Source organism: Triticum urartu, chromosome 4A, assembly GCF_056163025.1.
Source record: "Triticum urartu cultivar PI428250 chromosome 4A, HENAU_Tu73, whole genome shotgun sequence".
Taxonomy (NCBI): domain Eukaryota; kingdom Viridiplantae; phylum Streptophyta; class Magnoliopsida; order Poales; family Poaceae; genus Triticum; species Triticum urartu.
This window is the reverse complement of record NC_141876.1, coordinates 108,052,508-108,069,187: the sequence shown is the minus strand read 5'-3', so window position 1 is coordinate 108,069,187 and position 16,680 is coordinate 108,052,508. Positions and strand designations below refer to the sequence as shown.

Genomic DNA, 16,680 nt, shown 5'->3' with positions numbered 1-16,680 from the left:
AGCCCTTGGATGAAGCAAGATTTCGCGAGTTAAGGCATGAGCTAAATATCATCGATTCGAGCAATGTTGCTTGAACCCTTGCACACCCTACCATACTCAACGTGTTGTCCTATTTAGATGTAGGCATGGACATAGGGGGAGTGATGTTCTCTCAATGAACTCTCCCTCCCCCCATTATGCATAAATCAATCAAGTCTTTCACATTAGCCATGTTTGATGGTACTTGTGCTTCAAAGACGAGTTTTGGTCATGGACCCAAGGATAATTCTTCGCGGTGCCATACCAATTGACTCAAACATAGGTGGCTACGGCCACCGCCCTCTCTTTTGGAGAGGTGGTGTCTCGTGGTTGGTTCGTTTGTCGTGTGCCTTTCTGGTATTGTGTGTTGCGTGGTCTTGTGGTGTCGTGTTGGCTCGGAGCGTTTTGTGCAAAGATCCAGTTTTTCGTGTGCTCGAAACGTGCATCTTCTTGAGCTCATGGTACTACCGCGTCTGGCCGCGGTACTACCGCTTTGGGAGGCACGGTACTACCGCGCCACAGCACGGTACTACCGCTCTGGTGTGATACTTCGGAAGTACCGCGCCGGGCGGTACTACCGTGTCTGGGCACAGTACTACCGCGCCGTCGAGGGCGCGTGGGGGTTATGACTCGGGCAGGGGAGTTCCAACTCCCCATACCCATTATTTTGTCTCTCTCAAAAACGGCGCCGGAGGCCCTCGCCGGATCTCCGTCTCTGGCCACTCTCCTCGGATTCCGACCGGTGGGATCGTTCCCCACAACTTCCTCTTGCCATGGGCCAAGGTTTTTTCCCCAAATCCCTCATTTTCTTGGCTGTTCTCTTGCTTCTAGGTTTTTGGGGAGAAACTTGTCGTTCTTGAGATTTTAGGCCAAATCTGTGCAAGAGTAGGATGTAGGAGAGTCGTGATGCGTAGGAAACATACTTGATATGCTGTCTTGTGGTAGCTTTGTCCAGCCGTAGTATCACCGTGGTTTCGCGGGCTTTTTCAGATTTGAACCTGTTCAGATCTGACGCGGTGCGGTACTACCGTGCCTAATGTGCGGTACTACCGCCCGTCAGGTGCGGTACTACCGTACCGTGCGGTACTACCGCTCTGCAGACGCGGTACTACCGCGCCAGCCGCGACGCTAAGGTCGTACTACCGCTCCTACACCCGGTACTACCGTGATCTTGCACGGTACTACCGCGTCTAAGAGCCGTACTACGATCTTAGCTCCGCAGCACTTGGCAGTACTACCGTAGGGATCAAATCTCTCTCTAGGCATTTATCATGTGTGCTTTCTGCTTGTTTCACTTGCGTTGTTGTGGTCTTTGCATTAATCTCTCTTGGCTGTTGTGGGTGTTTTTGCGTTCTGTGTCTCAGGTGGTGGCTCTCGCCGTTCCAATCCCAGTCGTGACACTAGCTCCAAGCGTTTGCGCAACCCCCAAGATGAAGCCCCAGAGGGCTCCAATGCCCCCAAGCGCAATGTCAAGACCACTGCCAGCAAGCAAAAGGAACCTGCTAAGGGCATGGACGAGATTTCTATCACTGAGTATGTCGAACGCCGGAGGGTCAATCCCTATGTGACTCCTCGGGCTGTGCTCAGAGGCACTGAGATGTTCTGGAACAAGCAACAGGTTCTCATCTATCTGAATGTTATCAAGAGCAAGCAGAATACATTCATGGAGGTCAAGTGGATAGACATGCATCACATGCGGAAGGACAAGTTTCATGACTATTTTGGAGAGGCTCTGGACTTGGTGGAGCAGTTTGCTATTGAGCCGGTGATCTCTTTTCACCTTGACTATGACCCTGAGCTCATCTGTCAGTTCTTTGCCTCAGTGTACTTTCATCCCGGGGAGGAGCGGAGGATGACCTGGATGACCAATGGCCGTCAGCTGTCTGCTACATGGAAAGAGTTCATGGATCTGCTGCACATTCCTGATGACGGGCTTCACACCCCCGTTGGCGTTCGCCCCCATGCCAGCTCTGAGTCTGCCAACAAGAACCTGCTTCAGCCCTTCCTTGTTGAGAAGGTACTCCCCAATGGCAAGTCATCTTGGGTGTTAAACTCCTTTCTGGATATCATGCATCGCATCTTCCGCAACACTCTGTTCCCACGCATTGGCGACAAGGACAAGGTACATGCATATCTAGTGGACATGTTGCTCTTGTGTGCAGAGGCACGTTCTTCTTAGACTCAGCCACTTGATGTCTCACACATCATGTGGTGTGAACTTCGGTTTGCAGTGTTCACTCGCAAGATACCTATCTATGGACCGTACCTGTTTCTGCTGCTCTCCACCACTTGGGAGAAGATGTACCCGGGTGATGAGTTCCTTGCTCCAGACTGGATTCTCCATGAGTCCATCAGCCTCCGCGTCAAGCCCAACTGGGCCAACACCACTACCCGTGCTGAGGCCTCTTCTGCTAGGAGGGCTGCTGGTGAGGGGGAGGTTGCTGCTGCTGAGAATGTTGCTGAGGACCGTGCTGCTAGGTCCACCACTTCTTCCTCTGAGCCGTCATGGGCCAAGAAGCTAAAGGACAAGATGAAGACTCTCTTCTGCATGCAGGCGAAGGGACAGTACAGGGCTCATGTGGCAGACAAGGAGAGTCGCCGCCGTGACAAGAAGGTTATGAGGCTCTTTGGAGAGGATGTGTCTGGCGGGTCTGAGGACATCATCACACCTGAGGCTGCCTGGATGTCAAAGCAGGGATACAAGTGGACCAGTTCAGAGGATGACCTCGAGGAGACAATCCCCGCCGCTGAGTCTGACGAGGAGCACGAGGAGCAGTGGGACGACTTCTCTGCCTGAGCCACCCCGTGTGTGTAGGTGTCCTCTCTGCCTTTTTGGCGTCTCGATGCCAAAGGGGAGAGAGTGTAGGGATTTGCGCTGTGCCGTGCTTGGTGTGTTTGTTTGCTTTGTCGTTTGGACCTCGTTTGCCTTTGTTTGGTTTGTGCCTTTGAGACCTATCCTACATATGGTGTAAGACATATGCACTCTATCTATCTTAGTTAACTTATGTTTGTACTATCTTGTCTAGTGATAGATATGCCTTGTTTCTATAATATAGGGGGAGCTCTGTTCCTAGTATTCGTGTGCCATGCAGTCCATAGCACTCATCTAGGTGGCACACATCTAGGGGGAGCCCGTCTATATTATAGAGAGGAGGGGTTTGCATTTACTTAATAGTATTTTCTTTGTGCAAATCCCATTTTTTCATCAATCCACCAAAAAGGGGGAGATTGTAAGGACATATTTATCCCTAAGTGTTTTGGTGATTGATGACAACGCATTTGCGGACTAATCGTGTGCCATGAGTATTCCAGACACTTCTTTGCTAGGCACAAGACGATTGGGTGCCCCTCGAAGACTGACGAAGACGGCGTCTTTTTTACGTTTCTTTTTGGTGGATTTGAGTCGTAGGAAAGCCGTACTATTAAGAGGGGGTCCGCGTTGGAAAGGTTTGGGTGGAATCATCACGTACACGTCTCCTTCTTATCCCCTCCTTCTTCCTTGGTGCTTCCTCCGTTTTCTTGCCTCCCTTGTCTGGCTGCCATTGTTGGTTGCGGTAGTACTGCTCCCAGGTCAACGGTAGTACCGTAGGCATCCGCGGTAGTACCGCGCGGTGGCGCGGTAGTACCGCAGGTGCCCACGGTAGTACCGCTCCCCTGGAGCCGCACTACCGCTGCCCACCAGGCTAGTGCCGCCCCTTTGCGGTAGTAGGAGCGGATGTAATTTTTTACATCCGCACCTACCGCGGTAGTACCGTTTTCGCCGAGCGGTATTACCGCGCTATGCAGTCAGGCAGTAGTACCGCCCCTCGGCAGTACTACCGTGTCGGGTTTTTACTACTTCTGTTTCTTTGCAGAAGTAGGCACGGAAGTTTCCCTTCTCCCCTGGCTGGGATTTTTGCCTCGCGGTAGTACCGCATGGGGGGCGCGGTAGTACCGCGCGTGCGGAAGTACCGCCCCCAGCTTCTGTGCGTCTGTTTATCGGTTCTGTGCTGGGGTTGCGGCAGTACCGTGGGTCGGTGCGGTAGTACCGCACAGCCGTGCGGTAGTACCGCTTGGTTGCAAGCAGTAGTACCGCGCGGCCTTGCGGTAGTACCGCTGGCCAGGCGCGGTAGTACCGCTGGCCGCGGGCTGGTTGGTGGGTAACGGTTGGATCTTTTCCACACACTATATAAGGGGTCCCCTTCTTCCCCGTTGACTCACCTCTTCCACCACTAAGCTCCATTATTGCTCCAAACTCCATTTTCGCCCGATCTCACTCCCTAGCCAACCAAACTTGTTGATTTGCTCGGGAGTGGTTGAGAAGGCCCCGATCTACACTTCCACCAAGAGATATTTGATTCCCCCACTAATCCCTTGCGGATCTTGTTACTCTTGGGTGTTTGAGCATCCTAGACGGTTGAGGTCACTGCGAAGCCATAGTCCATTGTGGTGAAGCTTCATGGTGTCGTTGGGAGCCTCCAATTGAGTTGTGGAGATTGCCCCAACCTCGTTTGTAAAGGTTCGGTCGCCGCCTCCAAGGGCACCAATAGTGGAATCACGGCATCTCGCATTGTGTGAGGGCGTGAGGAGATTACCGTGGCCCTAGTGGCTTCTTGGGGAGCATTGTGCCTCCACACCGCTCCAACGGAGACGTACTTCCTCTCAAAGGGAAGGAACTTCGGCAACACATCCTCGTCTCCACTGTCTCCACTCTTGGTTATCTCGTGCCTTTACTTGTGGAAGCTTATTTGTTTCATATATCTTGCTTGCTTGTGTTCCTATCCGTGTTGCATCATATAGGTTGCTCACCTAGTTGCATATCTAGACAACCTACTTTGATGCAAAGTTTAAATTGCTAAAGAAAAGCTAAAAATTGTTAGTTGCCTATTCACCCCCCTCTAGTCAACCATATCGATCCTTTCAGATGCCTTTGTCTGCATCTTGGATCATCGGAACTCCCTCAATCTCAATCCTCAGATCATAACTCATACCCTCGTAAACCCAACCTAAGAAGCACGGTACCGCGTCCACATCCAGAACTCCCACACGCATACGTGCAATGCCATGCATACGAGTAAAAGGCATATCGACCTCCAGAGTCTTTCCAATAAGAGATCCTAGGCTCCAAGTCTCCAAGAAGTCATTAAGCGGTTCCGGGGGTAGCCCAAAAAGTCTGACCCAAATCTGAACAAGTGGAACTCCCACCGGATCATTGCACTTCCACTCATCAAACTCTAGAATACAAGCACTGCCAGGAACTTTACACATGCCAAACTCATTAATCTTGTCTAGATCAAATTTCATGGGATAGTCAACCTTAAACGTCGTCTCATCAATCCGAACGAGAGCCCACTGAAAAGAGCTACAGACCAATCTCTTAAATTGCAGAATAATCTGGTCCTCTGAAAGAGTGCCCTTAGTCACTCGAATAATGCCAGTTCTAGCATTCTCCAGCCTTGGTCTACAAGATCTCATTGTTGGTGTCTCAAAGAACATAAGTTTTTCATCACACACACCATAAAAGTTCACCACCGGCTTAGGAGCTGACAAAAGGGGACACGCTTCATCATGTTTCGGTCTCAAACAAATATTACAAAGCTCTCTCGTACAACCCACCGCATAGTGTCCAGGTTCTCCACAACGATAACAATAGGTCTTCTCCCTCTTACGCTGACCTTTGCTCATCTTATCAGTATCACCTTTGTCAGAAGCATTCTCCACCGGTGTCTGCGCAGCTGGAACAACCACATTCGCAAGATCCCGAACCACCGCAGCCGCCTCCGCGGGAAGCCGCTTATCTGCCGGTGCGTCAGCTACCAAAGTCGAAGCAACCACGTTGTCCTCCGCCGATGTTGTATCCAGATCGGTAGTCGGCGTCGGGTCGCGGAGAGGTGGTGGATCACGACGCGGGGCACGGGGACCATTCCGGCCAAATCTGCCTGTGCCGCCACGTTCGCCTCTGAAGAAGCCTCCCCGGCGAGGCACATATTGCTGAGAACCCACCGGCCCTTGGACGAAACCTCCGGTCGGGGCGCGGAAAGCATGTCCGCCGGCATCGCCACGACCGGCGCCGGACGATACTCCACGACCCTGCAACCAAGCCCCTGGGGTTAGAAAATCACCAAAAGTCAGCGCTGGTAGTCTTACCTTGGGTATCGTCCCTCGCCATGGCCTAGACGAAGTACGGCGAAGCACCATCCGCCGGATCACCTCCTTGTGATCAGTTGATGCAAGGCCGTCTCTCGCTGGATTAGACGCCGGCACCAGAGTCTCGACCACCAGCTTTAAGTCATCTTTAAGCCTGGTTCAACTGCGCGCAAATCATCGTCGAATGTGATCCATCCAACTCCGGTGAACTTGGCAGCTCCGCCGTGGACGGAGTCGACGGCGACCCTTCCTCATCCTCACTGCCTTCCCCCTCATCTCCCTCTTCGGCCAACGCCCAGAACCGGCCTCCCACCCGCCGATCTAGCGGCAGGCGGGTTGCCGGCGGCATCCCAGTGAACGCCTAAGGAGTCGCCTACTGATAAATCGTTTTCACCTGATACCCCTTCACGTGATTTGTTGCTTCCAATATTTACTTTAACAACAGTGACACCAATTTGCATTTTATATACAATATGTTTTCGCTCTACACACAATGCATTGCCATCGATCATTGTTACCTGATGGCATGCATGCTCTCTACGTGGTCCTTATGCATGCTTAGACTTTTGATCCTTTCCAATCTACCACTTCTCTCTGTCTTTTTTCATTGCTGTAAACTTTTGACCGCTGATCCATACGTGCATGCATGGTTATAAAACTATGCACCCGATGCATGTACTTAGATCCATGGCATGTTACACTAAAATTGCTGGCCTGATTTTACGCAATTTCATAGTAATCTACACCGTTGCGATCTGATTTTACCAAAATAAATGCTTTGAGTAGATACTTTCTTCTAATGCATAAACACTGTTATAGTACATGCATCAAAATAACCTGCGTAGCGTTTCCTGTTACTCTGAAATACATCAAAATATGTGGTGTAGATATTCTATTTTTTATAGAAGCAATCGAAGCTGTTATCATGTTGGCCATTAGAAGTAAACGATGTGAACCTTTCTTTCTTAACGCTGTGCGTACTAGTATCGCTATTGAATCTGCAGAAAGTATTTCTATATTGTTCGGTCTTGATCTACTGACAGTTTTTGTTGCGCTTTTCTTGCGTTTCTTTGCGTTTGATGTGTAGTTTTGAGATGCATGGTTTTTTATTTTTTCCAGAACTTGATCAGTTTGACATTACTATTCATTTGCACTTTGCTCAAATTTGTAAGAGAAGTAGCCTGAAGTCGATGTGTAGTACAAATTGGGGTGCATGACGTTTCGTAATTCGACTCCTAAGCTGATTCAAGCATGAGGGATCTGAACTTTCACGAGGAGTATGCCTTAATCGAGATGCATAGGTGACTTTCCCCTATTCGATTCCTAAGCTGATTTAAGCGTACAGGCTCTTATTTTGAGAGAAGCACGTGTATGGGATTCTGATTCAGATGTACATAAGTTCTTTCCTAGTTTTATCTTACAGTTCTATACCAAGCACTATTGTCAGTTGAAATTGGTCTATGGTTTTGTGCGTGTGCGTCCATCTGAACATCTTAGTTTTTGTTGTTAAATTGATCTTGATGAATCTCTGTTGTCTGTTAAACATAAGATATTGTAGGGATATAGATGGCGGCAAGGACTTGTCTTGCGCCATAGATAGAGTCCTTTTTCTGTTTAACTCTTCTATCCCTATCTCTCTCTGTAGTATCTCTGGTTGGTTGAATCCCAACCGAATCCCTTTGTACCCCTCGCGAGACACCCCTCGCTCGATCAATATAACCTGCGGGCTCTCCCTGTTGGAGAGTTGAGACGCTTCCATATCTTCCTTCATGGTATACAGAGCAGGCCCTTCCATCACATCTAGCTAGCTTCCATCAATCTCCCATGACCTCCCTCCCATCATGTCGTCCTCCACCACCCCCGTCACCTCCAGCCTCAACTACAACACCTCCGAGCCCCTCTCCCAGACGAACTATGTCCTCTGGAGAGCTCAAGCGCGATCCCAGATAATGGGCGCCGGCTTGTTTGGCTATTTAGATCAAACCCTAGAGGATCCTCCCAAAACCATCTCCGCCAAAGACAAAGACGACAAGGACCAGGTGATTCCAAACCCTGCCTATGCCACCTGGCTGATCCAGGATCAACAAATCGTTGCTTATCTCCTCCGCAACCTGTCCAAAGAAGTTCTTGTCCAAGTTGCCTCGCTTGAATCCTCCCATGCGATATGGGCTGCACTGGCGACTATGTTCTCTGCCGTCTCATTGTCCCATGTCAACAACATCCGATTTGCGCTAACCAACGCGCAGAAAGGTACTCAGTCGGCCTCGGCATACTTCGGGCACATGCGCTCCCTCTCCGATGAGCTCGCGGCGGCGGGCAAACCACTCGGGGAGGGGGAGCTCATCTCTTTCATTGTCGCGGGCCTAGACATGGACTACCAACCAATCATCTCTGCCCTCGACGTGCGCACTGAACCTGTCACCATCGACGCGCTCTTCTCCATGGTGGCAAACTTCGATCAGCGGATCGAGATGTTCCATGGCGGTGGTGCTGGTGGCTTCAAGTCATCGGCAAACACTGCTTCTCGGGGCCGTCCGAACAACGGCAAGGGCGGCTACCGCAACCAGAAGGGCGGCGGTGACGGTGGCTCCCGCGGAAACGGCGGTGGCTATGGTGCTTTCGGTGGCGGCAACTACGGCACCGGCGGAGGTGGCTACAACGGCATCGCTGGCGGCTACCACTCGGGCGGCGGCTCTGGTGGTGGCTACCATCAGAACAATGGAGGAAGAGGCCACTATGGTGGTGGTGGTGGCGGCCACTATCATCAGAAGCCCTCTGGTGGCGGCAACAACACTCGGCGCCCTCCCAACAACAACACCAGAGGGCGTCACTTCCAAGGGTATGATGGTTATGAGGGACGTTGCCAAATTTGTAAGAAAACAAATCATCTTGCAAAGGACTGTGATTGGCGCTATGCCGATGATCCTAACTCCCAAAGCAAGAAAATTGCAGCTGCAGCTGATGTGTTCTATGGTGTCGATACCAATTGGTATATGGACACAGGCGCCATAAATCATATCACTGGTGAATTGGAGAAGCTGACAATGCATGAAAAATACCGTGGCCATGATCAAATCTACACCGCCGCAAATGGTGCAGGTATGGAGATAAGTCATATTGGTCACTCATTTATCAAAACCCCACAAAAAAATCTTGAGCTCAATGAAATCTTGCACGTTCCCAATGCTTCCAAAACCTTGTTATCTGTTCATCGTATTGCTCTTGACAACAATGTGTATCTAGAGTTTCACCCATTCTTTTTTTTGATCAAGGATCAGGTCACGAAAGTACTTCATAGAGGTGTTTGTGTGCAAGGCCTCTACTCTTTGCTTCCGCAGTATTGCCGATACAATAAACAAGCCTATGGTGCCATCAAGCTTTCTACTGAACGGTGGCACAATCGCTTAGGACATCCTTCGTTTGCTACTGTTCATCGTATTCTTAGTAATAATAATCTCCCAGTTGTTGGTGAGAGAAACTCAGAAACAATTTGTGATTCCTGTCAACGTGCTAAAAGTCATCAATTACCATATCCTGTGTCTATTAGTGTCTCTACAAAACCTTTGCAACTTATCTTTTCTAATGTATGGGGTCCAACGCCCACCTCTGTTGGTAGACACCAATACTATGTAAGCTTTATTGATGACTTTAGCAAATATACGTGGATTTATCTTCTTAAGAAACGTTCTGACGTGTTTCAAGTGTTCCACAACTTTCAAGCTCTTGTAGAGCGAAAAATCGATAGTAAAATCATCGTTGTACAGTCCGACTGGGGTGGTGAGTATGAGAAACTCAACTATTTTTTTCAAAAGATAGGTATCTCTCACCATGTTTCATGCCCACATGCAAAATCAGCAGAATGGCTCAGAATGGCTCTGCTGAACGAAAGCATCGACATATTGTCGAAGTAGGCTTGGCCCTATTAGCCTCTGCCTTCATGCCTCTCAAATTTTGGGATGAGGCTTTTCTCACCGCTGTTCATCTTATTAACATGTGGCCCAGTCCCACTATTTCTCATGAAACTCCCACTGAACATCTTCTCCATATCACACCAGATTACACCGCCCTTCGTGTTTTTGGTTGCGCCTGCTGGCCAAATCTTCGTCCATGCAATACTCATGTCATGTTGGTTTAACAATAATAGATAGATTCCTATCATTGCATTTTTCTTATTTTTGTCATCACTCGAAATTCCGCTCTTGGACGATAATAGATTGCAGAGGGTTTACCAGTAGGACAATTTCAGCAAAATGCACGTAATTTGTTTTTTTACAGAGAGGGCATGACGCTAGATGTGAAATGTAGATGCCATTTGGTACCCCCCCCCCCCCCCCCCCCCCCCCCGGTATCTCTGCATAAAACTCATGTCAGGCTGTTGTGGTGAATACAGAACGAGATAAAAGCAAAATATCTTAAGATGGCAACGTTGGAGCAAGAGCAACAGAGGGCAGATGAAAATATGCTGAAGCTTGTGGCAAAACACAAGGTTTGTGCCTTACTATACATTGTTTCACTTGAGGTTTTGAGATACTAATATCTATGACTGTCTTGCTGTGCTGAAAATGGCAAACTGCAGAGGGAGAAAAAGGCTGCTCTAGACGAGATTATCAAGTTAGAGCAGAAACTGGATGCCAAACAGAAATAAAACAGTTGCAGGGAAAATTGGAAGTGATAAAGCATATGCTAGGTGAAGAAGACTCTGAATCAAAGAGGAAAATAAATGAACTTAGTGCTGAGTTTCAGGACAAGTATGATGAAATGGATGCAGTGGAAGCACTCCACCACACTCTGCTTATGAAGGAAAGGATAAGCAACGATGAGTTGCAAGATGCTCGGAAGAAGCTAATAGATGTAAGTTATCTCATCGATTGAGTACTTGCACTTGTCTAGTATTATGTTTGAATTATATTTCAAAGCTATGTATTGCATATGCTGCAGGGTTTGTGGGATGTTACAACTGGCCGAGCAACTATAGGCGTTAAAAGGATGGGTGATCTTGATCTGAAAACATTTGCTAAGGCTTGCAAAGGTAAAATGTCAGAAGAAGACGCAGAAGGTACCGCTTCCATTCTTTGTTCAACGTGGGAGGAGGAGATTAAAAATCCAGAATGGCACCCTTTTAAAGTTATCATGGTCGACGGTAGAGAGAAGGTAGTAATATCTTGGCCCTTGCTTTTATACACTTGATGTTCTCCAATAGCTTGTATCTCGAGTTATCAATTTCACATTGAATTTCCTGTTGTGCAAACATTAACACGGTTCATCTATTCATAAGTAAATTGTGGCGAGAGCTGAAAATTGGAGACACCAAGTTTAATTTAGTGCCCTGCATATTCTTACATTAATCTAAAGGGGCAAAAGTAGCAGAATATGCAGAAGTTGGTTCTCAGTTTGTAGCTTGCTTAAGTTGGACACGATGTGTCTTGGCTGTTGGAATTTCACATGATGCTTGATACTTGGAGCTCAAAGCCCTCCTACCATCTGCAAACAATGTTTTCCCTGAACTTTCTGCAGCATACTAGTTCCACCACAGGCATGAAAAGGTCCTTACATTCCTGCAAACAATGTCTTGGCTGTTGGAACTTTCTGCAAACAATGTTTTGAAGCTGTTAATGCTGTGTTCATCTTACATTTCTAGAATGGACCAGTAGGTTCCTCTAATTATGGTGTGTGCATTGATGTTAGGAAATTCTCCGCGAGGATGACGAGAAGCTGCGGGAAGTGAAAGAAGAGCACGGCGAGGAAGTGTATGGGTTGGTGACAAAGGCTTTGCTTGAAGGAGAGTCAACGAGTACAACCCTAGCGGGCGCTATTCTGCGCCGGAGCTGTGGAACTAGAAAGAGAAGAGGAAGGCAACCCTGAAAGAAGTGGTCCGGTACGTCCCGAGGCAGTGACGCGCACAGGCACAGAGGCGGAAGCGCTGAGCCCAAGTATCTAGGTTCCCGAAGCAGTGATCTACTACTACTAGAAGTGTATCAACGTTATTTTGTCATGAATGTCGGTGGACGGTGATGGTTTCGTCGTGGATTATTCGGCCTGGTTGGTTTGTATGGCATTGACTGACATGAATGCTGGTAACTGGAGATTGTGAACTGCCCTGGTAGGATACTGATGTATTTTGCGGCAAGCTATGAAGTATACTATGAATGAATGAATGGCTTGTTGGAAACATGAGCCCAAGTCTGCTATGAATGAATTGCTTGTTGCGGCATGAGAAGCTTTGCAAGCACAGGGTTTCGGCATCTTGTGTCTGTCTGCCTCAGGCTTTCTAGAGATGATTATCTCTGGCCATAGAGCAAATAGGTACAGCCACGGTTAGAACAGCCCACACTGCAAGCACACCTCATGCAAAGACAAGAGTAGCAACTTGAGTTAAACATTACAGAAAGAAAAAAAATCAGGCAACTTGAGGCATTCATGCCCTGTGTGCGTCGAGGGCCTCAGTTGCGAGCTTGTGACTTCTACTGACTCGTAGCAGTAGCAGCACCTATAATTGATGTAACAACAACAAAATACAACCTGATTAGAACGAGTGACGATGCAGTTCAATAGTAACACACACCAAAAGTCAGAGTGTAAGAAAATCAGGCTGCACATTTCAGTCACAACTTCACTTCTTAAAGATACAGCGTAATTTGTGCTAACGGGCAACGCCACGTAACAGTATATAAGATGGCTTACTGGATTCACTAAGCAAGGTAGATTATTCACCTAGAGTTGTCAACTGAAATGCCATACATAGTGTGCTAATAGCCTCACCTCAACGCCTGTGCGGTACTCCCTCCGTCCGGAAATACTTGTCATCAAGATGAATAAAAGGGGATGTATCTAGATGTATTTTAGTTCTAGATACACCCCTTTTTATCCATTTTGATGACAAGTATTTTCGGACGGAGGGAGTATCAATTAACAGAAGGTGTCTACACGACAGGAAGCAAGTTGGTTACACAAGCCATCTCATACGAGGATTTGAGGAGTCAAATTTGAAGGGTTGGTTGGACTTGCTCTGTGGTCTGTTGTATAAACAGCTTCCACGGAATCAACCTTAGAAACAAAATTCACAATGCTGGAACACTTGCAACAATATCTTCACCTTGCTATATGCTTGAATTTCTAAAAAGAAGAAGCAAAAACACGATTGCGCTTGCGCCCAAGCCATTCAATACAAAAGAGCATTCACAAATTGCATGCAAAAAATTACTGGAGAAATAAGTTGCCAATAACCCAGCGGCTCCTTCTGCCTGAACTTCCCAACTCAGACTTGTCTTTCTCAGTTACTAGAGAGTGATCTCCACCCACAGTTAAATACAGACCTCTGATGCAAAACAGTGTGCCAACTTAACATCATTACACAACTCACTACAGAACCACAATAGTCCATCAGGTACTCAGCTTAGCTCTCGGGACAGCGTATGCCTGCGTCCATGCACCGCGTGTCAAAGACCTCAGTTGTGACACTTACAAGCTTGCGACGTCTGGTCTCCGGGCCTATAAATGAATTAACAACAAAAGATGAGTGAAGATGTGGTCTAGTAACACAAAGCAGAAGACCTGAGTCAGAGTGTAATAAAGCGAGCGTATATTTCACTGAACACTCAAGGTCTTGGCGATGCATAAATTTTTGTAACAAGTGAGCCAGATTATGTAACAGTATATATGATGAGTTAGTGGGTTCTCTAAGCAAGGTAAATATTCAGGTACTGTAACACTACTTCTAAGGAATAAAACCCATGCTTTACCCCGCAAAAAAAATAGCATCACTAGAAGTTAACTCGTAGAAACCTGAAATAAACGACGGCGTGGGATCTTATATTAGTAGATAGACAAGGTGTGTACACAACGTGAAGCAACTTGGTACAGCAGCCACAAGGTGCATAAACTAGACATAAAAGGGTGCTTGAAAACTGACAAACAGAGTACTGTGCAGAAAATGTGAACATACAAGAAGCAGAGCAATCATTCAATAAAATGCGTAGTAGCTTTGTGCAAAGTCAAAACTGAGAAACATGCAACCCTAGCATTATGAATATCAAGGCTCACAGTTGGCCAATTATATCTAGTTGTCATGCAGTTGAAACTTGCAAGATATAGCATCCCCAGAATTCATCTAGCTCAAGCAACCTTGTTACATAGCTGCACATAAAGCTTCATATATCATGATCGAAGAACTCAGAAATCGACCCAGAGTGAAATACTAAAATACACTGCTAGATGGTCATGATAAATCATGATGACAGGCAATATGCAACCAGCAAGTAATAAAACATGCTGCCAGATGGTCATGTTATACAATACCACTACTAGTTACCCCAGCAATTAAAGCTAATCCTTCTAGTAAAATCTGATAACTATCCAATGTTCAGATAACATATGCAGAACAATTCTAGAGCAGTGCACTACATGTAGATACTGGAAAACAATATTACGAACCATGTACCTTGGAATGATTTTAACTGTTGCAAAAGGGTCATCATCAGAAAACTTTGCCCCTCGCTTGAAGGTCCAGCGACTGAGTCCCTCAGGACCGGTGCTCACGTAGAAAAGGACCTCAAATTCACTGGCAAAATTTCCAATTCTCATATTCACCACACTGGATATCATCTCATCCTCGGACCTTGAAGTGAAGCTTGGATTGGCCAACGAAATGACTGCTTGATTTAAAGCATATGTACTCTTGAAGAAGTACCGAAGGAATGAAAGCTCATATTGCTCCCCCCGGAACTCCCTGAATGTCATCACCCTGATGCGCAGCAGCACATTGACGATGGGGCCAGCCTCATCTTCCCAGAACTTGAGGTTGAGCTTGTCAGTGGGTTGATCACATTTTGCAGACTGCAAATTGTTCAACTCAGTGAACATTTCAGGAAGTGATGGATCATGCAGTAGCAGGCAGCAACAGAAAGAAAATGCAAAGCTAGAAAGTACCGTAATATGCAGCGACTCGACATTGGGAAAGCATCCGAGGAAGGCTGGCATCATCTTGATGTCTTTGTGAACTCCAAAACACACATGCAAACTCAGAATTTTGACGGTTGTGAGCATCATGCTTGGGCTCGCCTCCACTCCAGGCTGGAATGCACTCAATTCAACAGAAAAAAAATATCACACATTTATTCACACATGGTTGCCAATCGAACAATGGAAAGATGCGTGGGAACTGAGATAGTATGTACCATGATCACGGTGTCCCCGATCTCTAGAGTATGTTTCCCTGGCTCGAGGTACCCGAACAATTTCAGCTTGGGGGCATTTCCAATCTTCACCCTGGTGCACACGCCGGAGAGGTTCATATCTTCGCACACGATGAGCCGCTCCAGACGTGCGGCGTTTACCACCTCGATGCTCTCCATCACGGTCACGGAGGTGCAGACCTGGACGCATCGGAGGCTTTGGCTGACGAGGCGGAGGCATTTCCCCCTGAGACTCCCTTGGATGTTGAGGATCTCCAGGACGGGGCTCCTGGCGACGACGGCATCGATGTCCCCGTTCTCCACTTCGACGAGGCAGAGGCCGAGCTCCCGGAGGTGAGGGAAGGAGACGCCGCGGAGGCCGGCCGCGTCCGGGAATTTCCAGACGCCGATGTAGAGGCGGGTAAGGGTGGAGAGGGTGAAGAGCGTGCTGGGGAGGGGCACCTCACGCGGCCACGGGCGATTGACGAGGACGAGCTCCTGGACGCCCTTGGCGGCGAGGAGACGGAGCCAGCGCTTGAGCGCAGCTTGGCGCTCGCCCATGCGGCTGTAGACGAGGCGGACGCAGCGGAAGGGCCCAGGGTGCGAGGCGAGGGCGCGGGAGACGGCGGAGACGACGGCGCCGGCGGATTTTTCGGTGGGGGGGGGGGGGGGGGGGGGGGGCAGGTGCCGTCGGAGAGGTGGGTGTCGATGAGGACGAGAGGCGCAGAGCGCCAGACCCCACGCCAGCGCGTGGCGAGCACGGCGGTGCGGGCGGCGTCCTTGGCCGGGAGGCGGGAGATGATGTCGCGGAGGAGCGCGTCGGGGAGTTCGCTGATGCGGTCTACGCCGTCGGAGGGGGTGGCACGCCGGGCGGTGAGGCGGGCGGTGGTGGAGACGGGCTGGTCCGGAAGGGAGGTGTACAGGACCGATAGGTACTGCTCCATCTTCAGGTCCAGGTAGTCCGCCTCCGTCGCCGGGTCGACATTGGTGGACGCCATGGCCGAAAGGCGAGGGTTTTGTCGCTGGTTTGGACTTTGGACGGAGTGAGTGTGAGGGGCGACGACTGGCGGCGGAATGGTTGTTTGGGTTTTGTAGGGTGATGGCTAGGGTTGCTGGCGGGCCAAATGTCGGAACACGCTTGTTCACGGACCCAGCAGTCGGCGACTCGTTCTGTCTTTTTTTTTTTAGAATTATGTGATTAGCACCGACATTAATATTTGATATCATATTAATTATAGACTCAACGGGTTGAGCACGCATCATTGAAGCAATCTGATCGTCGATTGACGTGGTCTGATGGTCGTGATTAGTTAGATCTGCCCCTTTGACTCTTTTATATTGATAGTATATGTTAATTATTTATACT

The 16,680-nt window shown here is 48.5% G+C and overlaps 1 protein-coding gene, 1 non-coding gene and 1 pseudogene across 2 annotated transcripts; 2 read left to right on the top strand and 1 right to left on the bottom strand.

Annotated features, from left to right (window-relative positions):
* Nucleotides 1-7,985: 7,985 nt before the first annotated feature.
* On the top strand, nucleotides 7,986-9,442 carry LOC147975010 (uncharacterized). Its single transcript, XM_087520233.1, has 2 exons — nucleotides 7,986-9,243; nucleotides 9,417-9,442. The coding sequence occupies exons 1-2, from the start codon at nucleotides 7,986-7,988 to the stop codon at nucleotides 9,440-9,442; spliced, it is 1,284 nt and encodes a 427-aa protein (XP_087376359.1).
* A 984-nt stretch (nucleotides 9,443-10,426) lies between these two features.
* LOC147975009 (factor of DNA methylation 1-like) lies at nucleotides 10,427-12,068 on the top strand (annotated as a pseudogene).
* Nucleotides 12,069-13,297: 1,229 nt separating this feature from the next.
* On the bottom strand, nucleotides 13,298-16,369 carry LOC125554646 (F-box/FBD/LRR-repeat protein At1g13570). The gene is made up of 4 exons (XR_015600464.1): nucleotides 15,318-16,369; nucleotides 15,070-15,213; nucleotides 14,582-14,976; nucleotides 13,298-13,632 (listed from the first exon to the last, which is right to left on the bottom strand). It is a non-coding gene; the product is annotated as an F-box/FBD/LRR-repeat protein At1g13570 (transcript).
* Nucleotides 16,370-16,680: the final 311 nt, after the last annotated feature.